At 44.9% G+C, this 20,220-nt stretch overlaps 1 protein-coding gene across 2 annotated transcripts in view; it reads left to right on the forward strand.

The window, feature by feature from the left end:
• Positions 1 to 20,220, forward strand: part of arid2 (AT-rich interactive domain 2) — a 41,786-nt gene that overhangs the window by 17,501 nt on the left and 4,065 nt on the right. For both annotated transcript variants that reach the window (XM_076875808.1, XM_076875807.1), the window contains exons 5-16: positions 1,087 to 1,220; positions 7,526 to 7,744; positions 8,080 to 8,147; positions 9,022 to 9,091; positions 9,203 to 9,453; positions 11,523 to 11,619; positions 11,720 to 11,929; positions 12,247 to 12,411; positions 14,248 to 14,326; positions 14,463 to 14,597; positions 14,922 to 15,151; positions 16,751 to 19,209. In XM_076875808.1, coding sequence (XP_076731923.1) covers positions 1,087 to 1,220; positions 7,526 to 7,744; positions 8,080 to 8,147; positions 9,022 to 9,091; positions 9,203 to 9,453; positions 11,523 to 11,619; positions 11,720 to 11,929; positions 12,247 to 12,411; positions 14,248 to 14,326; positions 14,463 to 14,597; positions 14,922 to 15,151; positions 16,751 to 19,209 — 4,117 coding nt within the window. The remainder of the gene's footprint in view (positions 1 to 1,086; positions 1,221 to 7,525; positions 7,745 to 8,079; positions 8,148 to 9,021; positions 9,092 to 9,202; positions 9,454 to 11,522; positions 11,620 to 11,719; positions 11,930 to 12,246; positions 12,412 to 14,247; positions 14,327 to 14,462; positions 14,598 to 14,921; positions 15,152 to 16,750; positions 19,210 to 20,220) is intronic.

The raw sequence follows: 20,220 nt of genomic DNA on the forward strand, positions 1-20,220 counted from the left end.
TTTTATCGGGCATAGTTGCACATGTTTAACACTATCTGAAAATTCAAGAGTGGACTTTTCACCATGCAAGAGTGTGTGATTATCACAGAGCATTATTTGTGTTGGGGTTTTTCTTTCCTTTTTTTATTATATAAACAAATCATTGCCAGTTGTGCTCTTTCCATCTTTGCCATCACGGCTGCTCTTTTGTTTTGTGGCTTCTTCTCGCCGAGCTATTTAAAGCCATATCACTGAAGGAAATGTGTGTATGAAGAAAAGTTATTTGTTGTTTTTGTTCTCCGACTCAGAGATCTGGATTTAGAAAAAGCTGAAATTGAAAACGGTCTTTGCGTTGCCTCTGTTTCCTAAAGCTTTAGAGCTGGGATGTCAGACTGATTTTACACTGTGGCACACATCGGACCCTCTTTGATCTTATGCGGGCTGGACCAGCGTAAGCTCTCCTTTCTGTCACTGTAAAGAAGTTTAGCGACACATTTAATCCCTCGGGTATTTTTAAATATCAGAAAAAGAAGTAGAAAATGATATCTCTGCTTTTCGACATGATAAAGAAATTATGCTTTGGGCTTAAAGTGTAAGAAATAAATGTGTAACATTATTGAAAAAGTTCTGTTAGCTCATTGCACAGACTGTCCTGTAATAAAAAAAATAGCAAGATTACTACTGTAGTAGTAGTAGTAATCTTTTACTACTGTAAAAGTCATACATTTCTATAGTGGATACTGAAAAAACAGGAACTTTCTGTCATTTAATTGTTGCATTACGCATTCACTTTGTAGCATGAATGGGTGGAGGCCTTTGTCAGCAGGAAAAGAAGTATAACTTATGAAGATGCAGTTAAGAGTAATAAAGTTCTCTTTCACATTTTCTAAAGCAGTCCATTTAATCTGAAATTTTGTTTGCCCTCATTCTTAGAACAGCTTCAGCCAACAACTAACTTAAAACTCTAAAACATCGACTTCAGCCCTTCTGTGCTCTCAAAAATCTGCCCGTGTGCATTAAAAAAACAACAACCTTGCACCTTGAAAAGGAAGTAGCTCAGATGTTTGCTTATCCTGTTTTCCCTCTCTCTCTCTTCCCGCCGCACAGATACTTGGAGAAGTATGAGAAAGTCCACCACTTTGGCGAGGATGACGAGGAAGCGCAGCCAGGGAATCCCAAAGCCTCTCTTCCAATCGGTGCAATTCCCAACTCTTATAACTACCAGCAACACATTGTATCAGGTAAAGTCCTGTCTGTGATCACTGTGTTTCTCTGTCACGTCTGTGTCACGTACAGGTGTCCAGTTTCTGCTTGCATACGTTTTCTTTCTCACTTGTTCATTTCTCTGAAGTTCATCCCATCTGTGTCTCGGTCTCTCTCTGCCCTTTGGCTAACTCAAGCACTCAGTCCTCACACAGGCATGATTGCAGCAACACATCACTTCATCAGCGCTGGGTGTGTGCAACAAATGCAGAGCTGATCAGCCCTCAGGTTAAGCATATGCACAGAAATACGACTCTGCCATTTGTTTCTAGGATTTTTGTTTTCATCACTTGAATTTATTGTGACGAATCGGAGAGCTTTGTCTCCGATAGTGTTAGATGACACACTGTGGTGTGTTACAAATTCATGTGAGCTTTTCATGTTCTGGCATCAAGCAGGCTTCATTTGCTCGTTCTGCTGTGGAGGTTAGAAACACTAATGAGCTCATGTGATACAGCCTTTTGTAAAAGGTCTAATTGTAATTTTCTAGTTTTAAACGTCTGAGCCTTTAAGCATGCGTAGGGCATCCTTATGTGTGTTTCTCGGCAGGCAGCTCTCCCTTCATCCACAGCCTTTGTGCTTTACACAGATGCCAGATCCACCTGCTAAGATGCAGGGTTTTTGTTTAGACTGGGTCTGTTAAGGCTCAACTATACCTCAAGTCCACCAGGATCCACTTGGGTCCGTCTGATGTAGAATTACAGTGATCGCCAGACTTAACGCAGATGACCTCGTGCCTGGTTGTTTTCCTGACTGTGGATAATTTACATTATAGTTCAACTACCCATGGCAGCAGACTTTGAATGGTAGGAATGACTGCTCAGCCACTGAATAACCAGGTGTCGACGACTGCATATAATCAAGACTTTATACTCTCTGCAGTCCAAATACTACACAGGAAACCCCCTCAGTCCTGATTCTCCTGGCAGGGTTTGCTGTAGTATATTACAGGATTTCAAACACACTGTGTTGTCTCTTTACTGCTACGTGTAGTTATTCAGTGAAGGTCTATTCTTTGCCAGGAAAAGCCAGACATTGGTGTCAGCCCAGTTCACCCCACACATAGACTTTGCTTGGCTTGGCTGCACAGGTGCGTGAACTGTTCTTAACGAGTGTATTTGGTGACTTATGTAGTTTTTGGTCCAATTGAGAGAACGGACCGGCTCGCCTGCCAGGCTGCTCTTGAGGCGTAGCTCAGTCTCAGTCTTTCAGTTACTTCTTCAGACAGTTGGCGTCTGCCTTGTTAACCTCTATCTGCAAACCTAATGACATCTACCAGCCGATCACTGTTGATCTGTGATGGCTAATCAATTTGTTGCTGAGAAAGATGGCACGATGAGAGGCTCAAAGACTCTAAAATATGAGTGTTTTTTTTTCCTTTAGAGGTTGACTAGCGATCTAAGCATGATTGGTCTGTGTACAAGTAAAACCAAAGAGACCAATTTGCGTTATTTTAGCAGAAATCTGCATTTTGGTCTTGTGTCAGGATAACTAAAGTAAACGACCTGTGGGATAGTCGAGCCTCTCTGCTGTTGGTCCAATTCACGACTCTGCTTTATTGTACTTTTCATTTAATCCCTTTTGTTACACAGTGACTCATTTAATTCAGATTTCACCTTGCTAAGTGCTGCTGTGTTTGAGCTGAGCCTGCGAAGCATGCAGTGATTTGTCTGTGCCTTTTTCATTTTCTTGGAAGTTGCTTACACACACCTAAGCGTTGACTAATTATTTTTCAAAGCCAGGCATGCAGCCACTTTCTTTACAAAAAGCAGCCCCTGAAGAGTCACATTATATTTCACACAAAATGTTTCTGCATCCAAGGCCGGCCTCTTGTCTGTTTTGTCAGGCGGCGCTCACACACACACACAGTGTGAGATATCCATTAGCCTCACAACGTTGTAGAGCTGACCGCTGGGCTGCTCTCAGAGGTAATTGACTGTCCTGACAACAGTTATTGATGAAGGGAAGAGGGAAGCACTTGTTGGTTTTCCCTTTGCCTCACTTTAGATTAGAGTCTCCAGCCTTTCAGTCGCAGGCTCTTTCCTTGCTGCCCGCTGAGCTAATTGACTCCAAAACACGACCATGGAGGGGCAGAAAACACGACAAATGGTGGTGAACTTAACTGCGGCTTGTAAGGTTTTTTTTTCTTTTTCCCCCCCCTTCCACCTTCATTCACTAGCCAAAGAACAGTTACTCCCCCATAATACTTGTTGTACAACACTTTTATTCCTGCTTTTTTTCCCCTAAAGCTTGTGATTGTAAGTATTATGTCGTATTGAGCGGTGATGATTCACTAATTCTGTGCTTGTAATACTCAAACGCTCTTGCATGCCCTTGGCTCAAACCATTAATTTTAAATCAGTTGTAATCTGTATGATGGAAGGAGAGCTCATGATGACAAAGTGTAACAGTTCTGCGTAGCTTTACGGCGACTTTTATTTTTGACGCCCACACTTTTTATGCTTGTGGTTCTCTCGGCGTGTTGTTTTCACCATTAAAGGTCGAAACAGCAGCTGTACATTCACCTAACTTTAAGCAGCACACAAAGATGGTATTAACCTGACCACCACAGAGTTAGAGCTGCAACCACCAATTTCATCATGGCTTCATTGTTGGCTTAATTTCTCAGGTTTTGCCTATAAATACATTTGCACTTAACTTACAAATGAATTGGAAAATATTTTCATCGACACATTTGACAAGTTGTATATTTAAGAAGAAAATAGATTACAGAAGATTAATGAGTTCATCAGTTTGTTGCTCTGCTAATTGCAGCATTAAACAGCCCATGCAGTGATTTCCATGTCAGTCACGTCTGTTTGAGGGACTAAAGATGACAGGCATCCGGTATTCATTTGCTCGGTGCGCACAGAGATTTCTCCATATTCTCTTAAATCTTTTGATGGTATTTGCTGTAGATGATGAGATGATCAAAGGCTTTGCAATTTTATGTTAAGGAACACAAGTGTTCTACAATTTATAGACAGTTTTTTGCAGATGAGTGGAACTCTGGGTCTCTAAGATGCTCTTTTTATACCCAGGCATGTTGCTAACTTGCTGCCAGTTAATCTAAATAGTTGCAAAATCTTTGTCCAGCTGCGTCTTTTTTGGATATCTTAGTTTTCTAGCCTTTTGTTGCTGCCTTAGAATTCTTTTTATCCCCATTAAATGGTAAAACATCTGTTTAAACATGTTTTCTTAGTTCTATTGTGAAAACATTTATGGGTTTATGAGCTTTTTAAGTCATTTAATTGGTTTTATTTAAATTTTTTTACATCGTTCCAACATTTTCAGAATTGGGTTTAAAGAAGCTATATGAAAATAAAGTTTTGAGCCTAAAAAGAACAGTAAAAAACGTAGAGCCTGTAAAAGTACCGTCTGTTGCCCAAATGCAAACTATGAGCTCTGTTTCCACAGACTAGGGGGCTCATGATTAAAGGGCTCTGCTTTTAGAAACTTTAGGAATCACAAGTAAGTTTTAAGTGTGAGAACTATGTGCTCTATTAGGATAATATGGAACTATGAGGCCTTTTTAAGGTGGCATGAATGTTTGCCGCCATGCACCAAACTCTTTGGTTTGACGTCTGGCCCTCAACGTTTTGGGAATCATCTTCGCAAAACTTGAAGTTGAGACTTTTGACAGGTTGCTAGCATGCTTGTAGGCTTGGCACATGGTCATCTTGGCTATATTATTTAAGAGTTGTAGCGATAAATGTTAAATGTGCATTTCTTTACCTTCTTTTATGAGCTGATTTAGAATTTTTGTTTTTATTTAAACATTTTGACGCTGGTTGTAAACTCCAACATTTGAAATCACGCCATCTTTGAACATTTAACTGCTGTAAAACTGATTTAACACAACAGATTCCGATTAGACGCTGCCTTCTGATTCGCTGCTAGGCCAGTAACAATTAACAAGGCTGCTATTGGCTGGTGTTTGCAATGTGTGGCTGATTTATCAGCTGCCAGTTTCCATCATGGCAGCAAAGCTTCGGCACAAGTGGGATGGCCCTCGTGTTATCATTGCAACACTTACTGAAGCTACCATAAAATTGTTTATGAAGACCGATATTAGCGTCCCGTTGGTGTGATCATGAAACCCCTTACATACATACTTGATGGCAAGAAGGTATCTTTTATTCACAGTGACACTGATGTGTCTGCAGTGAGCGGATACTGGCTGATTTTTGTGCACTGCCTCTGGTAGATCTTTGAGAAATGAAGCCCATTTGTACCACAGGCCCTGAATTTAAATATAACTATACTGCATAGTGAGCGGTAATTATTTGACAGCTTTTCTGGAAACCTCTCACCGAGCCTCTCTTTACGCTGTCGTCTCTGAGGCGCGCGACAACTGTTAATTCATTCCTGCTCATAAAGCCTGCACCCGTCAGACGAGCCGATGTCTATCAGTCCTCTGCGCCTCTGTTCGGCGGCCGGCTCGCTGCAGGTGCTGGAGGACAAGCTCAGGCAGGCAGCTTCTGAATAGAGCCGTAGCTGCTATAATGGCAGCTCAGCTGAATTACATTTGGCTTCACAAACCTTTTCAGCATGGAAATCAGATTCACTCAGCAGGACTCCCCCCTCTCTCTCTGTTATGATTGGTTTCCAGAGGCAGCAGTCTACAAAGACCCTGCACCACAGTGAAATAGCCACTGTTTGGGGGAGGGAAATGACACCTATGCACACAAAATGATGGATGGCAGAAAATCCGGCAGTAGCACAGGGAGGAATCTCAGGTCTTTGCTTACAAAATGATTGCACCTCCACACCGGAGAGCTTCTCAGTAATAATAGTGAAATCGGGCCTTGTTTTTCCCACACAGCTAGCAGTTGGGATTACAAGTCTTTTGATTATAAAACCTTCATCATGGAGGCTGACTGATTCACATTCAGATGCAATTAAAAGTTAAAGGGTGTTCATAAGTCGAGACCAGACACATCAGACTAATCTGAGCTAAAAACAACTTCGTGCCCATTTCGTTTGCTGAAACTTCAGTTAAAGGAAATGGAAACAGGGGCTGAACTTGCTGAAAGTGTGCAGGCAAATGTAGTCCTCTGAGGGACCGGCTGAAGGCCGCCGCCTTCTCACTGCTCAGATTTACATGATGTTGTCATTACTTTGAAAACACTCATACAATGTGCTGTCCTGCTTCATTGTTGATCATTTAAAATCAAATAAAACTCCAAACCAACTGCAGAGTCACTGATGGCTGTTGACAGGAGGCCCATGATGAACCTTACCTGACTTTAAACCTCCTAATTAACACTTTGGCTTCTTTCACACTTGTCACCCGCTCGTGTCGTGACTACCACCGCATCTTCTTTTATGTCACAAGTGACATTACTTCACAGCGTCGCAGCTAAATCAGAAGCTGATCTCATACTTGAACTCTGAAAAATGTCACGACACAGTCTGAACTTACCCTTTTGTAAAAATGTAGCACACAACGTTAGTTTTTGTCAGCCATGTTCTCCATCCACCCATCCGTCATCTTAACTGCTTGTCAAAGTCAGGGTCGTGAGCTTGACAGATTGCCAGTCACTATTTATCTTAACATGGCTGTCTTTGGACGGCAGGGGGAGGGTGTCATACAGGCTCCACACTGTGAGGCCACAGTGCTCACCGCTTCACTGCTGTGTGACCTGCACTGCTCACATCAGCACACAGACTTTGTACCACAAAGCTGGCGAGTTCAGTGTAGGTGTTGAGCGCTTGTTCCCACTCTCTCCTGGAAGGGTTCAGGGCTACAGAGCACGTGTAAAAATGACTACAGCGAATAAGGCAGCTAAAGCTCCTCAGTGAGGTGAAGGCCTAGCTCCTGCCATAAGACTTTGACAGAGTAATTCATGCTTTTATTACCTCTTGGCATTCTTCATATGTTGGCTCTGATCGCTCGTTATTTTGTCGCCTGGCTGCACTAAATTGCAGCAGCTCGTGTTTTGACGGGGAGAAACGGCCGGATCACATCACACCTACGCTGGTCTCCTCACTCCGACTTCCAATCAGTTTCACGATCCAGGATCTGTTAAGTAAGGTGGTGACACCTTAAAGAGCAAACAGCCTTATTTACTTTAGATGATTTTTTAGTGTGTTTATTGTGACTCTGTGACTGTTATGTATAAAATATGTTTTGTATAACCTGTACAGCACTTGTATAACCTCAACTGAGTTTGTTTGCTTGAGGTTGCTATAGAAAGCAGGTATGTGACATTTCTCCCACCTCACTGATATTTAATTCTCCTTTTTTTTTTTTTTTTTTTTTTTTTTTTTCCCCCTTCAGACTATCTCCGCCAAAGCTATGGACTGTCTACGGACTTCGTTCCACCATGTGACTACAACAAACTGGTGCTGTCTCTCCTTTCGGGCCTACCCAATGAAGTGGACTTTGCCGTTAACGTTTGCACGCTGCTTTCCAACGAGAGCAAGCACGCCATGCAGCTGGACAAGGACCCCAAACTGGTCACGTTGCTTCTGGCACACGCCGGCGTCTTCGATGACTGTACGTTCCTCAGCTCTTCACATACTGAACAGTAGCATTATAACATTTAGATAAAAAGACTGAGGTTGTTTACCTTGGTTTAGTAAAAAAGCATTTTCATTTTAATTGTGCTTCCCTAAAGAGGAGCAATTATTCTGTGGGCATGAATCTCCAAATATTTTCCCAGTTTGCCGCCTCCCCTCTCTCACCTCTTTGTTCTAGGATCAAAGGTTCTGTCTTCTTAGCAACCCCTAAATATAATTTGTCAAAGGGGAATTGAAGAAGAAGGGAAAAGAGAGAGATAATACCATGCTAAGCCCAGGCGCTCCCTCTAACATCCCTCTGTGTCTTTGCAGCGCTAGGCAGCTTCTCTGGGGTGTTTGGGATGGACTGGAAGGAGAAAACCTCCCGAGACTTCGTCAGGGTAAGTTCTACATTTTTAATTTATTTTTTACAAAAAATCTAATGTTCTCCGACCTTTTCCTGCTAAATGTGCGCTGCTTATACTGAGAAGCCACAGAGCACGTGTGACTCTGTACAGTGTGAAGATTGGCAGGAATCCAGCACTTAATCCTGACAAAGGGATTTCTCTGAGGCATCTTTAAGACAGAATGGAGGTCAAATGACTTTGATCTCAGTCGATTTAAGAGGCATGCATAAAAGTCGAGTCAGGACAGACAAATAATGCACTGTAGGATTTAATTTTGCCTCAGTCATACAGGCTTTACTTTGGCTCCAAGTCACGAGGTCACAGTGAGGTCAAAGATACTTTGTATCCTGTTGGAAGGCTGACCTCAAATCAACAATACATCTACAGGTTGTTCTGAATTTACTGAAGACTTGTTTTTATTTATTTTGAAACTGTACAGTCTTATGCAAAAGTCTTGAGCCAGGCTGTTTTTGTAATATTTCAATCATGCACAAGACTGGCAGCAGGTCTTGTGTCAGATTACAGCTTCACGGTGAGCTGATCTGATCTATGCCACTGACAATGTTTACTAGCATAAATCATGAGAGCTGTATGGTCATTTTTCTTTCTTGCACTTTTATAAAGTTCAAGTTTGTTTTGCAACCACAGAGGTCACCCTCTTTTTAAAGTTGTTCCTTAAGTAAGTCTAACTGACTTACTCATACCCCAGCTTAGTTTTTTTTATGCTCACACTGTGGTAGCTGCAGATTTATTAGGGCTGTTCGAGGCAGTCTGACCATCCCAAAAACCCACTGCTGCTGAATTTGGATCCAGCTGAATTATTAGCTGAATTTGGAGCGCACAGCTAAGAGCTTCTATTTGTTCACAGTTCTGGAAAGAGGTGGTGGAGGACGCTGAAGTCAGGGAGCTGATCTGGGACAAGAACAACCCAGCACAAGGTAAATGCACACTTATACAGTACACATGTCCCTCCTTTGAGCACCCCTCCCATTCATACACTATGTGCTTATACCCTCACCCGCTGTAAGTTGTTCCTGTTCTCTCTGCAGATGGTACGTCGTGCGCGGAGCGCTGGCAGAGCCTCTTCCACCCTCCGCGGACCGCGGGCATCAGCGACATGGAGGCCCAGCGGGTGCTGCAGATTGCCGTCATCCTGCGTAACCTCTCCTTCGAGGAGGCCAACGTCAAGCTGCTGGCGGCCAACCGAACGTGCCTGCGCTTCCTTTTGCTCTGCGCCCACTGTAACCTCATCTCACTCCGACAGCTCGGACTGGACACTTTGGGCAACGTGGCTGCCGAGGTAGGTGTGGGTTTGTGATGGTACAATGTGCTAAAAATAGCTTCACGTGGAGGTACCCTTTCCCGTGTTAGGGATATGTGTCAGATCAGTGAAGTAGTTAAGCTGAACAAGAAATGAAGGAAATTTGCTTTCAAATGTAGGTCACTGTGACACACAGAGTTGTCATTTCTTACCCAAAATACTTCAGTGGAGCTTGAGAACAGCAAGTTGAGTTGATGTTAGTGTGATGGCGTCCTTCAGTGCAGTTCATGTGTTAGCTAAACCCCTCCCCTCTGCAGCGATTGTCCAGTCATAACAGCAGCATCTGTGGCCAGCAGATCTGTGGAGCTGTGGGTTTCGCCTCATTGAAGTGGCACATGTTAGGCTGTAGTAAAAGCAGTGCTCTATATTTGATTTGTGTAGGTGTTGTTGGGTTTTTTTCCCCCTTGTAGCCTTACCAAAACACAGCAGCAAAAATATATAGACTCAGTTCAATCTGCAATTTCTCTCTTAAGCTGCCAGTGTGGCATGCAAGAAATGACAGCGTGACGGGTGTATCCGACATTAGTTAGCCACATATTTAAAGTCTGGGATCATTTCCAGCTAAGTGATTTCATGTTTTGACCTTAGTAGAGGCAAGGATTACTTCCATGCATGCTATTAAGTACACCTGTTCACATGCTCACTGACACAGCTATTTAATCAGCCAATAACATAGTAGCAACTCATTTAAGCATTCAGGCATGTTTAAGATGACCTGCTTTAAAACCAAGCGTCAGAATAGTGAAGGAAGGTGATTTTTTTGTATTATTATTTTTGGTTGATGGTGCCAGACAGGCATTTGAATATTTCAGAGACTGCTGATGGACTGTAAACTCTGAAAGCTCGACACATCGAACCTTGAAGCAGATGAGCTACAGAAGCCACTCTTGTTAGCAAAGAACAGGAAACCGAGGCTATAGTTCACAGTGACTCAAATCATCTCAAACTGGACTCTCCAATATGACAATGAGTTCGCTGCACTCAAATAGGTTTCCACAGCCACAAGATCCAGTACAGTGATTTTGGCCTGTGTTTCCAGCACCTTGCTGAAAATGATTAAGTCAGTTCTGAAGCAATAGGAGGTCCCACCCGGTACCCCCTAATAATAAAACGCCCTGTGAGTGTATAAATGACAAAAAATAAAGAATACCAGAGTAGCTTAACCGCTGCCAGCTCCTGGACTTCAGCAGTGGAAATCAGCAGTGACTGTTGTCGAACTTTCACTTGCTGAACAGCCTAACATGCTTATATTCTTCCAAAATCAGATGGATTAATGATTAAATTAGTTCCTGCTCATAAATATGCGGACATATCTACTAGATTCATTAGAAGACACGTGGTGTATCAGCTGTAGCTGTAGGTTTCCAGGAGAAACGACAACAGATGGTGTATCAGCATCATTTCCACACTGTTGGCCTTTCAGCATAACATTTATATATTTATTAGACCGGGGTGAATTCTCATATTTATTTATTTTTATCGGCTTTAGACAAATACTGAAGACTCAACATGCAGAAATATTTCAAATTGAGTTGTGTGAATGGAAGCAGTGGCCGCAGTGAGCATCACAGCCTGGCCACTGGCCACGGCCTGTTTCCTTTTAAACTGAATGTTTATTGGTATAAAAAACATGTCCGTGTGGCCCATATTTAGTGGAAACTGTGTGCCTCACAGAGACAGTTGAGCTTTTGATGTCATTACTTGAGTCATGGGTTTTAGATGCGATACTGCAGGAATGTAAATATAAACATTTTCAAACACCTTCTCTTTCCTAATATGTTATACTCAACACATCGTGGCTGCCATCATGGAATTCATGTGTCCTTGTACTTTTTTTTTCTTTTTTAAATTACAGTAACTTTGTGCTTTGATTTGATTGAGTGCACTTAATATTTGAATGTTGGCTTTCCTGTCTCCTCCTCTGCTCTCAGCACGGCGGGGCAGCGAGTCCACTGTAAAACGTCTTTAATGAATGTTGCAGGTCTTGCCAGCTGACTTGCTGGAGTGATGGTGGCACCGTTGTATAAATCTTGTCTGACTTCTTGTAGCTCCAGCTGGATCCCGTTGACTTTCGGACGACACATCTGATCTTTCACACGATCACTAAATGCTTGATGTCCAGGGACAGGTTTCTCAAAATGAGAGGTAGGTGTTTGCTACTTTAGTTTCTGCCTCTAGCAAAGTATTTTTGTGTACAAAGGATCATGGGTTAATTAACTGCGTGTGTGTTTTGTGCGTCTTTTAGCCATGGAGATCCTGGGTAACCTCAGCAAAGTGGAGGACAATGGTGTGCTAATCTGTGAGTACGTGGACCAGGACTCATACAGGGAGGTCATGTTGCTCCTCACCCTGCCGGACCTCATGCTCCTCATGGCCTCCTTGGAGGTGCTATACCTGCTGGCACAGCTCGGAGAGATCCCATGCAGCAAGATCGCCTTCGTTGACCACAGCATAGGTACAAATCGACCGTTACCTCGTGCTTTATAACTCACGGAGGCCACTTGTGGTAATGTCTGCTTCCCAATTTGTCATGCTAGCCTGACTGTTAAAGAAGGCTCATTTCCAGCTCTAAAATATATTAATGGATGTGATAAAGGAGGACATGCAGAGGGTTGGTGTGACAGATGAGGATGCTGGGGATGGTGTCAGATGGAGGCAACCTCTAAAGGGAGCAGCCACAAGAAGGAGGACTTGTACTAAAGTAGCTGTTCATGAATCACAGTTCATTATTTAATCTTTTTTTTCCCCCATGTTCTTTCTTCTCCTGCTCAGACTTGTTGGTTCGGTTAGTATCTGTAGACCTTCATACGTTTGGACCTGACGCCCTAACAGCGGTGCGGTTGATTGAGCATCAGGCGAACGCCGACCAGGCAGCTGAGGTCCGACCACAGCTGGTCGAGCAGGTACCCGCGGCCGTGCAGGGAGCTCCAGCACCAGGTGAGCAGTGGTCTGACACAGCTGAATGGCTTAATACAGTCACACCCGGAAGTGAGAGGGGAGATTTAAAAAGAGCTTGTTTTGCTTTGATTTGCATTCAGTGGTGTGATGTAGAGCAAACAGATGGAAATGGTGAAGATGCTGAGTGTGGCCACCTGAGATAGAGCTGTCAGTTAGTTCACCTGGTCTTAGGCTGTCAGTCATACATCAGCGTTCTGGGTCCAACTTAATATTTATGCCAGCTGCATCATCCAGGGAAAAAGTGCAGATACAGGTCGTTACTGTACAGCTTGTAAGAGTCTGTAAACAACAAGCAGACTTTGAGACAGGACAGTCAAAAGAGGTCTGCTGGACACACACAGAGGAGATGGTGGAGGGGTTTCCTGTTTGAACTTGATGAAGAGCTGTGAGAGATCCTGCAGACCTCTGCAAACATGAGTAATTACATCTGTGTATAGCAGTGTTTCACAGAGAGGACACAAGCCTCTTTGATGGTTTTTTTTTTTTTATACTTTTTAAAGAGGAATGGTTTCGTTTTTCTCCTGCTTACTCGTGAAGTCTTTCCACATTTTCCTCTTATTGTTTTCTGATGTTTACCCATCTCAAAGCAGTTAGCTTGTTTCTTAGTAGATGTTATGGTAAATGGAATGGTTCTTGTATAGAGTGTTTGTAGTCTGATGGATGAATCCGGGGCAGTTAAGGGGTTCAGTATTTTGCCCTTAGTTCAGCACGCAGCCTGTACGAGCCAGGGATCAAACCACGGATCTGATTGGCACATCAGATCCGTAACCTCATTGGGTTTTGCATTGATCCTCTATAGTGTCTCCAAACTACTGAGAAGCCATGTGCTGCTGGCAACAAAGACTGACGTAGCAGTAAACACCATGGTTGCTGAAGAACAGCTGTTGTATCGCTATTGGCCTTTTTCAAAATCTTCACACAAGATATTTTTAGACGGCATCAAAACTTTTAAGAGCTGGAATTTAAGTCAATACAATTGGTATGCCTATATCATTGCCTTGTATCATTTTCATCTGATACTAAGGGGTCGAGATGGAAGAGGAGTTTTTATGCAAAAAGAGCATAGAAAGGCGTCTAGATAATGCAAATGCCCTCAAAGCACCACCACTAAATCCACCAGAGATTACTCTGTCGTTGGTGTGCTGTACAGATAGAGGGTATCGGATAATTCCTCAGAACTGTGAGCTGTACGTGTGAGTTACTGGAGTGCAGCTTCACCAGCACGAACCCAACAGGAAACCAAACAGAAGTCTGTTTGCATCATTTTACATCAGGTTTTACACAATGAGTACTCAAAGCAGGCCTGCAGATTTCTCCATGGCAGAGGGGGCACAGTTTAAAAAAAAACAACTCAAGAAGCTATTGTAAAATGTTTTTGAGCTTTTTCTGTGTGTCTGTGGTGAAACCAGTGCATTGAAGCAGACAGAAAAATACAAACTTTAAGTAAAACAAACATGCAACACTTCAGAAAGTCACTGATTTATCTTAAAAATAAATGCGGGGTTGCGTTTTTACCACACGCACGCGCGCGCGCGCGCGCGCGTGTGTGTGTGTGTGTGTGTGTGTGTGTGTGTGTGTGTGTGTGTGTGTGTGAGTGAGAGAAACCCTTCTAACCTTGGCAGTGTCATTCCTAAGTTGTACTCTGCAGGCCTGCTACTGCAAAGTTATCACTTTGCTGCCATCTAGTGGTTAGCCTGGTTAGCACTACCTTCTTGAAATTGAGTCGGTGCATATTTTCCTTTTGCTTTGCAGTGCAGTTTGTAGCATTAAATCAGTTTCTAATGTAAATGGGTTTTTCCATTTTTATCTCCTCAGTAACAAGAGTTTCAGTTCAATCCTCTCAACCTCCGCCTGGCATTGTTGAACTGGACGGGGAGAAGTTTACACTGCAGTGGTGAGATGAATGTATTCCTAGTCGTGCACAGTCTTAATTTGAATAAAGGAAAAACAGAGTTTAGTGTGAGGAAGGAGCTGCTGTGTCTCCCTGCTTTAAACCCTCTCCGTCGATGCTCTCTGCTTCTTCCAAACAGGCTAAATGCACACTTTGAGACGAACCCAGAGGGCTCCGTGTCTCGATCTGAAATGTACTCAGAGTACCTGGCCACATGCAGTAAAATGGGCCGCAGCAACATCTTGAACTCCACCGGCTTTCTCAAATGCCTGCGGTCAGTCCTGATTCCTCCTCCTGTCTGATCCTTTCTATGTTGCTCCAGTGTAAAACACCACTTAATGTCTGTGTTCTGAACAGAGATGAGCCACAACAGATTCTCTACAGTTTTCTCATTTTATAGAGCAACTTTAATAAATCAGTTTAAGTAATAATTACATGCATCCTCCAGCTTTGTAGGACACAAGTTTCTTGAAGGTTTGAAGGACTAGAAAATGTGAAAATTGTATGCTTTAAATGTCTGATTTAGTCAAATATGGATGTGTAGATACACAAATCAAGTATTAGAATTCTATGGGTGTCTTTACTCCTGCCACCACAGGACTGTGTTCCCCAACCACACGATGCGGAGGCAAGAAGAGCCAAAGGCCAACGGGCAAGTTCAGATCCTCCTGGTGGGGCTAAGGCGGCGGTCGATCCCCCTGCCCATCCAGCTGTACTACCAGCAGCCTCAGCAGCAGCAACAGCCGGTTCCAGCAGCAGCAGCATCGGCGCCGCCACCTCCAGCAGCCCGACACGATGCACCTGGAGACCCTCAGGCCCCACCCCCAGGTAAAGCTATAACAGTGAATCACTTTCACATAAAAGCTACACATAAACCTGTACACAGAGCCAGCTTTTGCTTTCTCACTTTACATGCTGACCTTATGATTTGTTTGCCTGTGGCTCAGACTTGATGGGATTCAGAGAGGGGGAAAAAATAGAAAAAGGTTTTGGTCAACAACTCAGAAAACATCTAAATGTCATAGGAGCTATAACACACACCAGAATAGTGATAGTGCAGAGGTGGATGCTGGCGGGGTTGTAGAGAGCAGAGCTGGTACCGCTGGGACTGAGATGGCTGAACTAATTACAAAAGCAAATATATTGAGGAAACGATCAAAGGAAAAGAAGTTACTTGGAGGACCTGGCTAGTGAAATTGAGAGAGTGCAGCTTTGCTGCGTCAGGTCATGAAATGAACAGTGAAGACATTATTTAGAGCTAGTCTTTTACACTCTTGCTGATAACTATTGTAACGTGTCAGTCTGTTTCTTTAACTGTTTGCCTGATCCACATCCAGCTTGGCAGATTTATTGAGGGCCTGCATTAGCGCAATGCTAACTTTGAGGCTGTTTGGATGAGCAGCTCTCATCTTTTGGCTAAAAGTTGATTTGTAAGCAGTGTGTCTGCTGCTCTACTGATGCATTCCCAACGTTCTGTTTGACTGAGTTGTATTTTATTTCATTTTATTTATTTATTTTTTCCTTCCCACTGTTGCCAAGCGCTTGCCCAAAAGTGGTCGTCTGATTGTTTTCTCCGTATGACTCATTTGACGCTAAATGAATAACGGATTTAACTGATTTGAATTACATTCGTAGCGTAGAGTCTTATATCTAAGTTTGAAGTCTTTACACTAACTTAAACTTACTTCGAGCTTTAACCCAAGAACCAAGATGATCCTGAAACGAGCCTTGTGAGGGTTGTAAAAAAAAAACCCTGACATTTAATCATTTTAATTGTGTAACACTCAAACTGGTTTTCTAAAGATAGCTGGACATATTTTTCTTCCTTGTAATTCTTATTTGTCAGTGGTTTGTGCTAACTAAACACTTGCATCACTGTTCTTTGTGTAAGTGCTTCTTGAGAATGCTGCAACTCACAAACTGCCTGTTTTGAACTGGCCCTAGCAAAATGACACACACATGCTGTGTGTGTGTGTGTGTGTGTGTGTGTGTGTGTGTGTGTGTGTGTGTGTGTGTGTGTGTGTGTGTGTGTGAGTGTGTGTGTGTGTGTGTGTGTGAGTGAGATGCATTTAGGACATGTCTTTTAAGTTGTCCCTGAACAGGCACTGCACTGCTGTTTTCTCTTTTGCAGGTGCAAAACCTGCCCAAATGACCAAAACTACACTTTCCCATTTTGTTGAAATTGTGGGGCGCTTCTGAACATCACAGACACTACAGCTGGTGCTGAATGGGGAAACTTTAATCACAAAATATGGCTTACGGGGTGATTAATCAAACGATGATGTGTGTTGAACAGAAATGTCTTCCTTGCGTTAATTGGAGGTCATGGGAGGCAGTTTATTTACTGATTTATACTGTAAGTAAATAGGACACGAGTTTCACCCTGTTCCTCAATGTTTTTGTATTTCTCTGTTCATTTGTTACCAGGCTTACCTCCCGGGCCCCAGTTCGTCCGGCCTCCAGGCCCCAGCCTCAACCTCGGTGTTTCCACCCCATCCATGGCCTCCACAGCACAGGAACCTCCTGCCGTAAGCCACCCGACTGTTCCCCGACACCCGGTGCCCCCGCAGGTGCCTCCACAGATGCCACCAAATCCTCTGGCAGCACTGCAGCCACAGCAGGTCCGGCCTGGTCCAGTGGTCCAGGTTCCAACATCAGCACCGGCCACCCAGAACCACGCCCCTCAAAGACCCGCCCCTCCAGGAGCGGCCCAGCAACAACAGCAGCAGCAACACTCCCCCATGCTCCCCACTGGGGCACCTGTCACGCTATTTCAGCAGGTACCACAGGGCCATATCCTCACCGCCAGGGTACAAGGCGTGACTCAGCACCCACCCCTGCCTCAAACACCTCCTCTGTCTGGGCCTCAGGGTGGAGCTCCCCAGGTAGAACCTCAGTGTGCTGCTGCAGCTGCATCCACACCTGCCTCTTCCATCCAGGTGGGAGCTGCTCAGGGGTTGAGTATTACAAGCGTGCCCAATTCCCAGGGGTCACGAGTCACATTTCAGAATATCGCCCCCAAACCAGCTCCAAACCAGTCAGGTGGACCAGCAGCTACGATAGCTACTCCCAACCAGCAGCCTCAGCAGCAAGCGCAGAGTGTAGTAATAGTCAGTCCCAACCCCCAGCAGAGCCCAGCCTACACCCCTGCCATCCACCAGATTGTTCTCGCCAACCCCTCTGCCATCCCTGGCACCCAAACTATCCAGCTAGCAGGGCAACCCGGGGCTTCTTCCAATCCATGCCCACCTCCCACCTCTCACTCCAACACCCAGGTCCAGCCCAGTCAAACTGTCAGCCACGCACTGTCCATGAAACGGCTTCAGCAGCAGCAACAGCATCAACAGCAGCACCAACAACAGCCACCTCTCCAGCTTATTTCCCAGCCTCCTTCCTCTCAGCCTACCTCCACTGAGTCCAGCTTGATCAAACAGCTACTGCTTCCAAAGCGGGGACCTTCTACTCCAGGAGGAAAGCTAATCCTACCTGCTCCACAGGTGCCCCCTCCCAACAACACGATAACCCCCAGTTCACCGGTCATCTATCAGACAAGCTACACCACCCAAAATCCTTCGTCTCAACCTCAGCAGCTCAATGTTCAGCTAGTTCCAGGTCAGCTTCCAGCTGCTGGAGCTCCGGGCCTCCAGACGGTTCAGCTTTTGCCAGGCCAGCTTATTTCTGCAAGCAGTTCAGGGGGAGCTACTATCATTCAGGGCCCTGCCCCTCCTGGACAAGTCACATTCACCGTGGTCCCCAACACTGGCTTCACCACTTCTACTGCTGCTGTTGCTGCTGTCAGCCAGGGAGCTGGGGCCCCAGGTGTCCCTCCTCCTCCATTCTCAACTGGAACTGTGCCCCAACATGCCCCGGCAGCTCCTCCACCTCCGCCGCCGCCCCCACCGCCACCGCCACTGCCAGCTCCACTCAGAGGAGACAAAATCATTTGTCAAAAGGAGGAGGAGGCCAAAGATGCCACAGGGCTGCACGTCCATGAGAGGAAGATAGAGGTGATGGAGAACTCCTCGTTGGCAGAAGGAGACGCCTCCAAGGGCAAAACCAGTAACGGTGACGTTGCGGAAGGTGCCAAGCTGCTAAATGGTCGGAAGTGCATGGAGTCGAATCTACCTCCATACCACTCAGGGAACAGCCAGGGAGCACTCAATGGCCCCGCTACGGAGAGTCACCCTGCTAACGGGAAGCAGGCTCTCTCTCCAGGCCCAAACACCCCTCCCGAGGGAATCCCCGACCCCAAAAAGACTCTTGTCAATGGGGTGTGTGACTTTGATCGGAGTGACAGTGGCGGCAACTTTAACAAAAACATTCCAAATCACATCGCTTCCAAACAGTACTGGGGGAATGGGGAGGTGGGCCCCTCTGAGAAAGCCAACAGCTCAGATCCCCCTCTTCCTAGTCCTCCTCCACCGCAGCAGGACACTGCCAAAGCCCAGCAGGCTGAGCGCCTGGCCAACGGACCCCAGGCAATAGGCAACAGGCCCCCCTCGGAATTAACCAACGGACCTTTGGGGCCGGCCCATGCTGCGCCTGTGCTAAGACAGCAACTGCTCCCCAATTCATCTCTCCCTCCTTCTGTTACTGTTACCTCCCAGAGTCTTGCAGGCTCTCCTGCTAATGGGGTGGCCCCCGAGGCTCGAGGCCTCAAGAGGCCGGCCGAGAACGAGGACCGCAGCGCAACAACGGCATCCTCGGGGATCCCCAACAAAGTGGGAGTGCGCATCATCACCATCAGCGACCCCAACAACGCCGGCAGCAGTGCCACGATGGTGGCGGTGCCAGCAGGAACAGACCCAAGCACAGTAGCCAAAGTAGCAATAGAGAACGCCACTCAGCAGAGGAACTGCTCACCCACACAGGCAGCTGGCACAGCGGTGAGTCACTTGTAGGGTTAGTGTCGCCACAAGCCGCTTTTATCCACGCCGTCTTCTCGTAGTGTGACTGTGTTAGGTCTGCCACAAAAATGTGTCTTGATTTTTCTGTCACGCTAAGTAAATACTAAAGCATTTGTATCAGCAAGTCTTGTCAGTAGCTTGTCTTTTGTTAAATCCTGTGTCAGCTTCACTTAAGTTACATTTACTCTTTCAAATCTCCTGCTCCAAAACATGGTACAGATGGGCAGAGAAAGTGACTGGAAGAACATTTGCTTTTTATTCTGCATTGCTTTCTTTCTTGCCAAATACATGATACCAGATGCCTCTGCTGGATGACAAATGAGCCTGAAATGCATGAAATTATGTTTGTTCTTGATCTCTGTGACTGTGAAGTACTATAAGACGCTTCAATGACTGTCATGTAAAACATTGTAGGGCGATGTGACCAAAATCTCATATCCCGATATAAGACATCTATCGTCCCGATAACGACATAAATTGATTGATTGATTGATCATACTTTATTCATCCCGAGGGAAATTGGGTTGAGGCTGCCAGCCGTGCCAGCGCCATCTTTAACATTTTCTGTAAATTCTGTGAATCTCGGGCAGCTCGACTTGCGTGAAGTGTTTCCAACTGGGCGTCCTTTATCTAGAGTCGAGTGTTTTTAACTGATGCATGAAACGATACATTTTAGACATAAGTTGTAACGGCTGCTGTTTTCTTTGAGTATTTATTACACAGCGTGCTGCGGGGAAATGTTCTGTTCTAACGTTTGAGTCTAAGGTTTATTTTTTAGCACCTGACGGCTGTTTTTTGCCGTAAATACTCTGCATACTCTTTCACATGATTCAGTTTATTCTGAAAAGTCTCAACAGGATCTTGAGCTTTACGTGGAAGGTTTACGTGGAAAATAAGCAAGCGGACATGCGATGGTTTTACCGTCATTGTTGCTAACGACAACGCATAAAAACAGGCGCTTGTCCGTCCATATTATATTGGTTATATTAA

Source organism: Maylandia zebra, linkage group LG17, assembly GCF_041146795.1.
Source record: "Maylandia zebra isolate NMK-2024a linkage group LG17, Mzebra_GT3a, whole genome shotgun sequence".
NCBI classification, from domain to species: domain Eukaryota; kingdom Metazoa; phylum Chordata; class Actinopteri; order Cichliformes; family Cichlidae; genus Maylandia; species Maylandia zebra.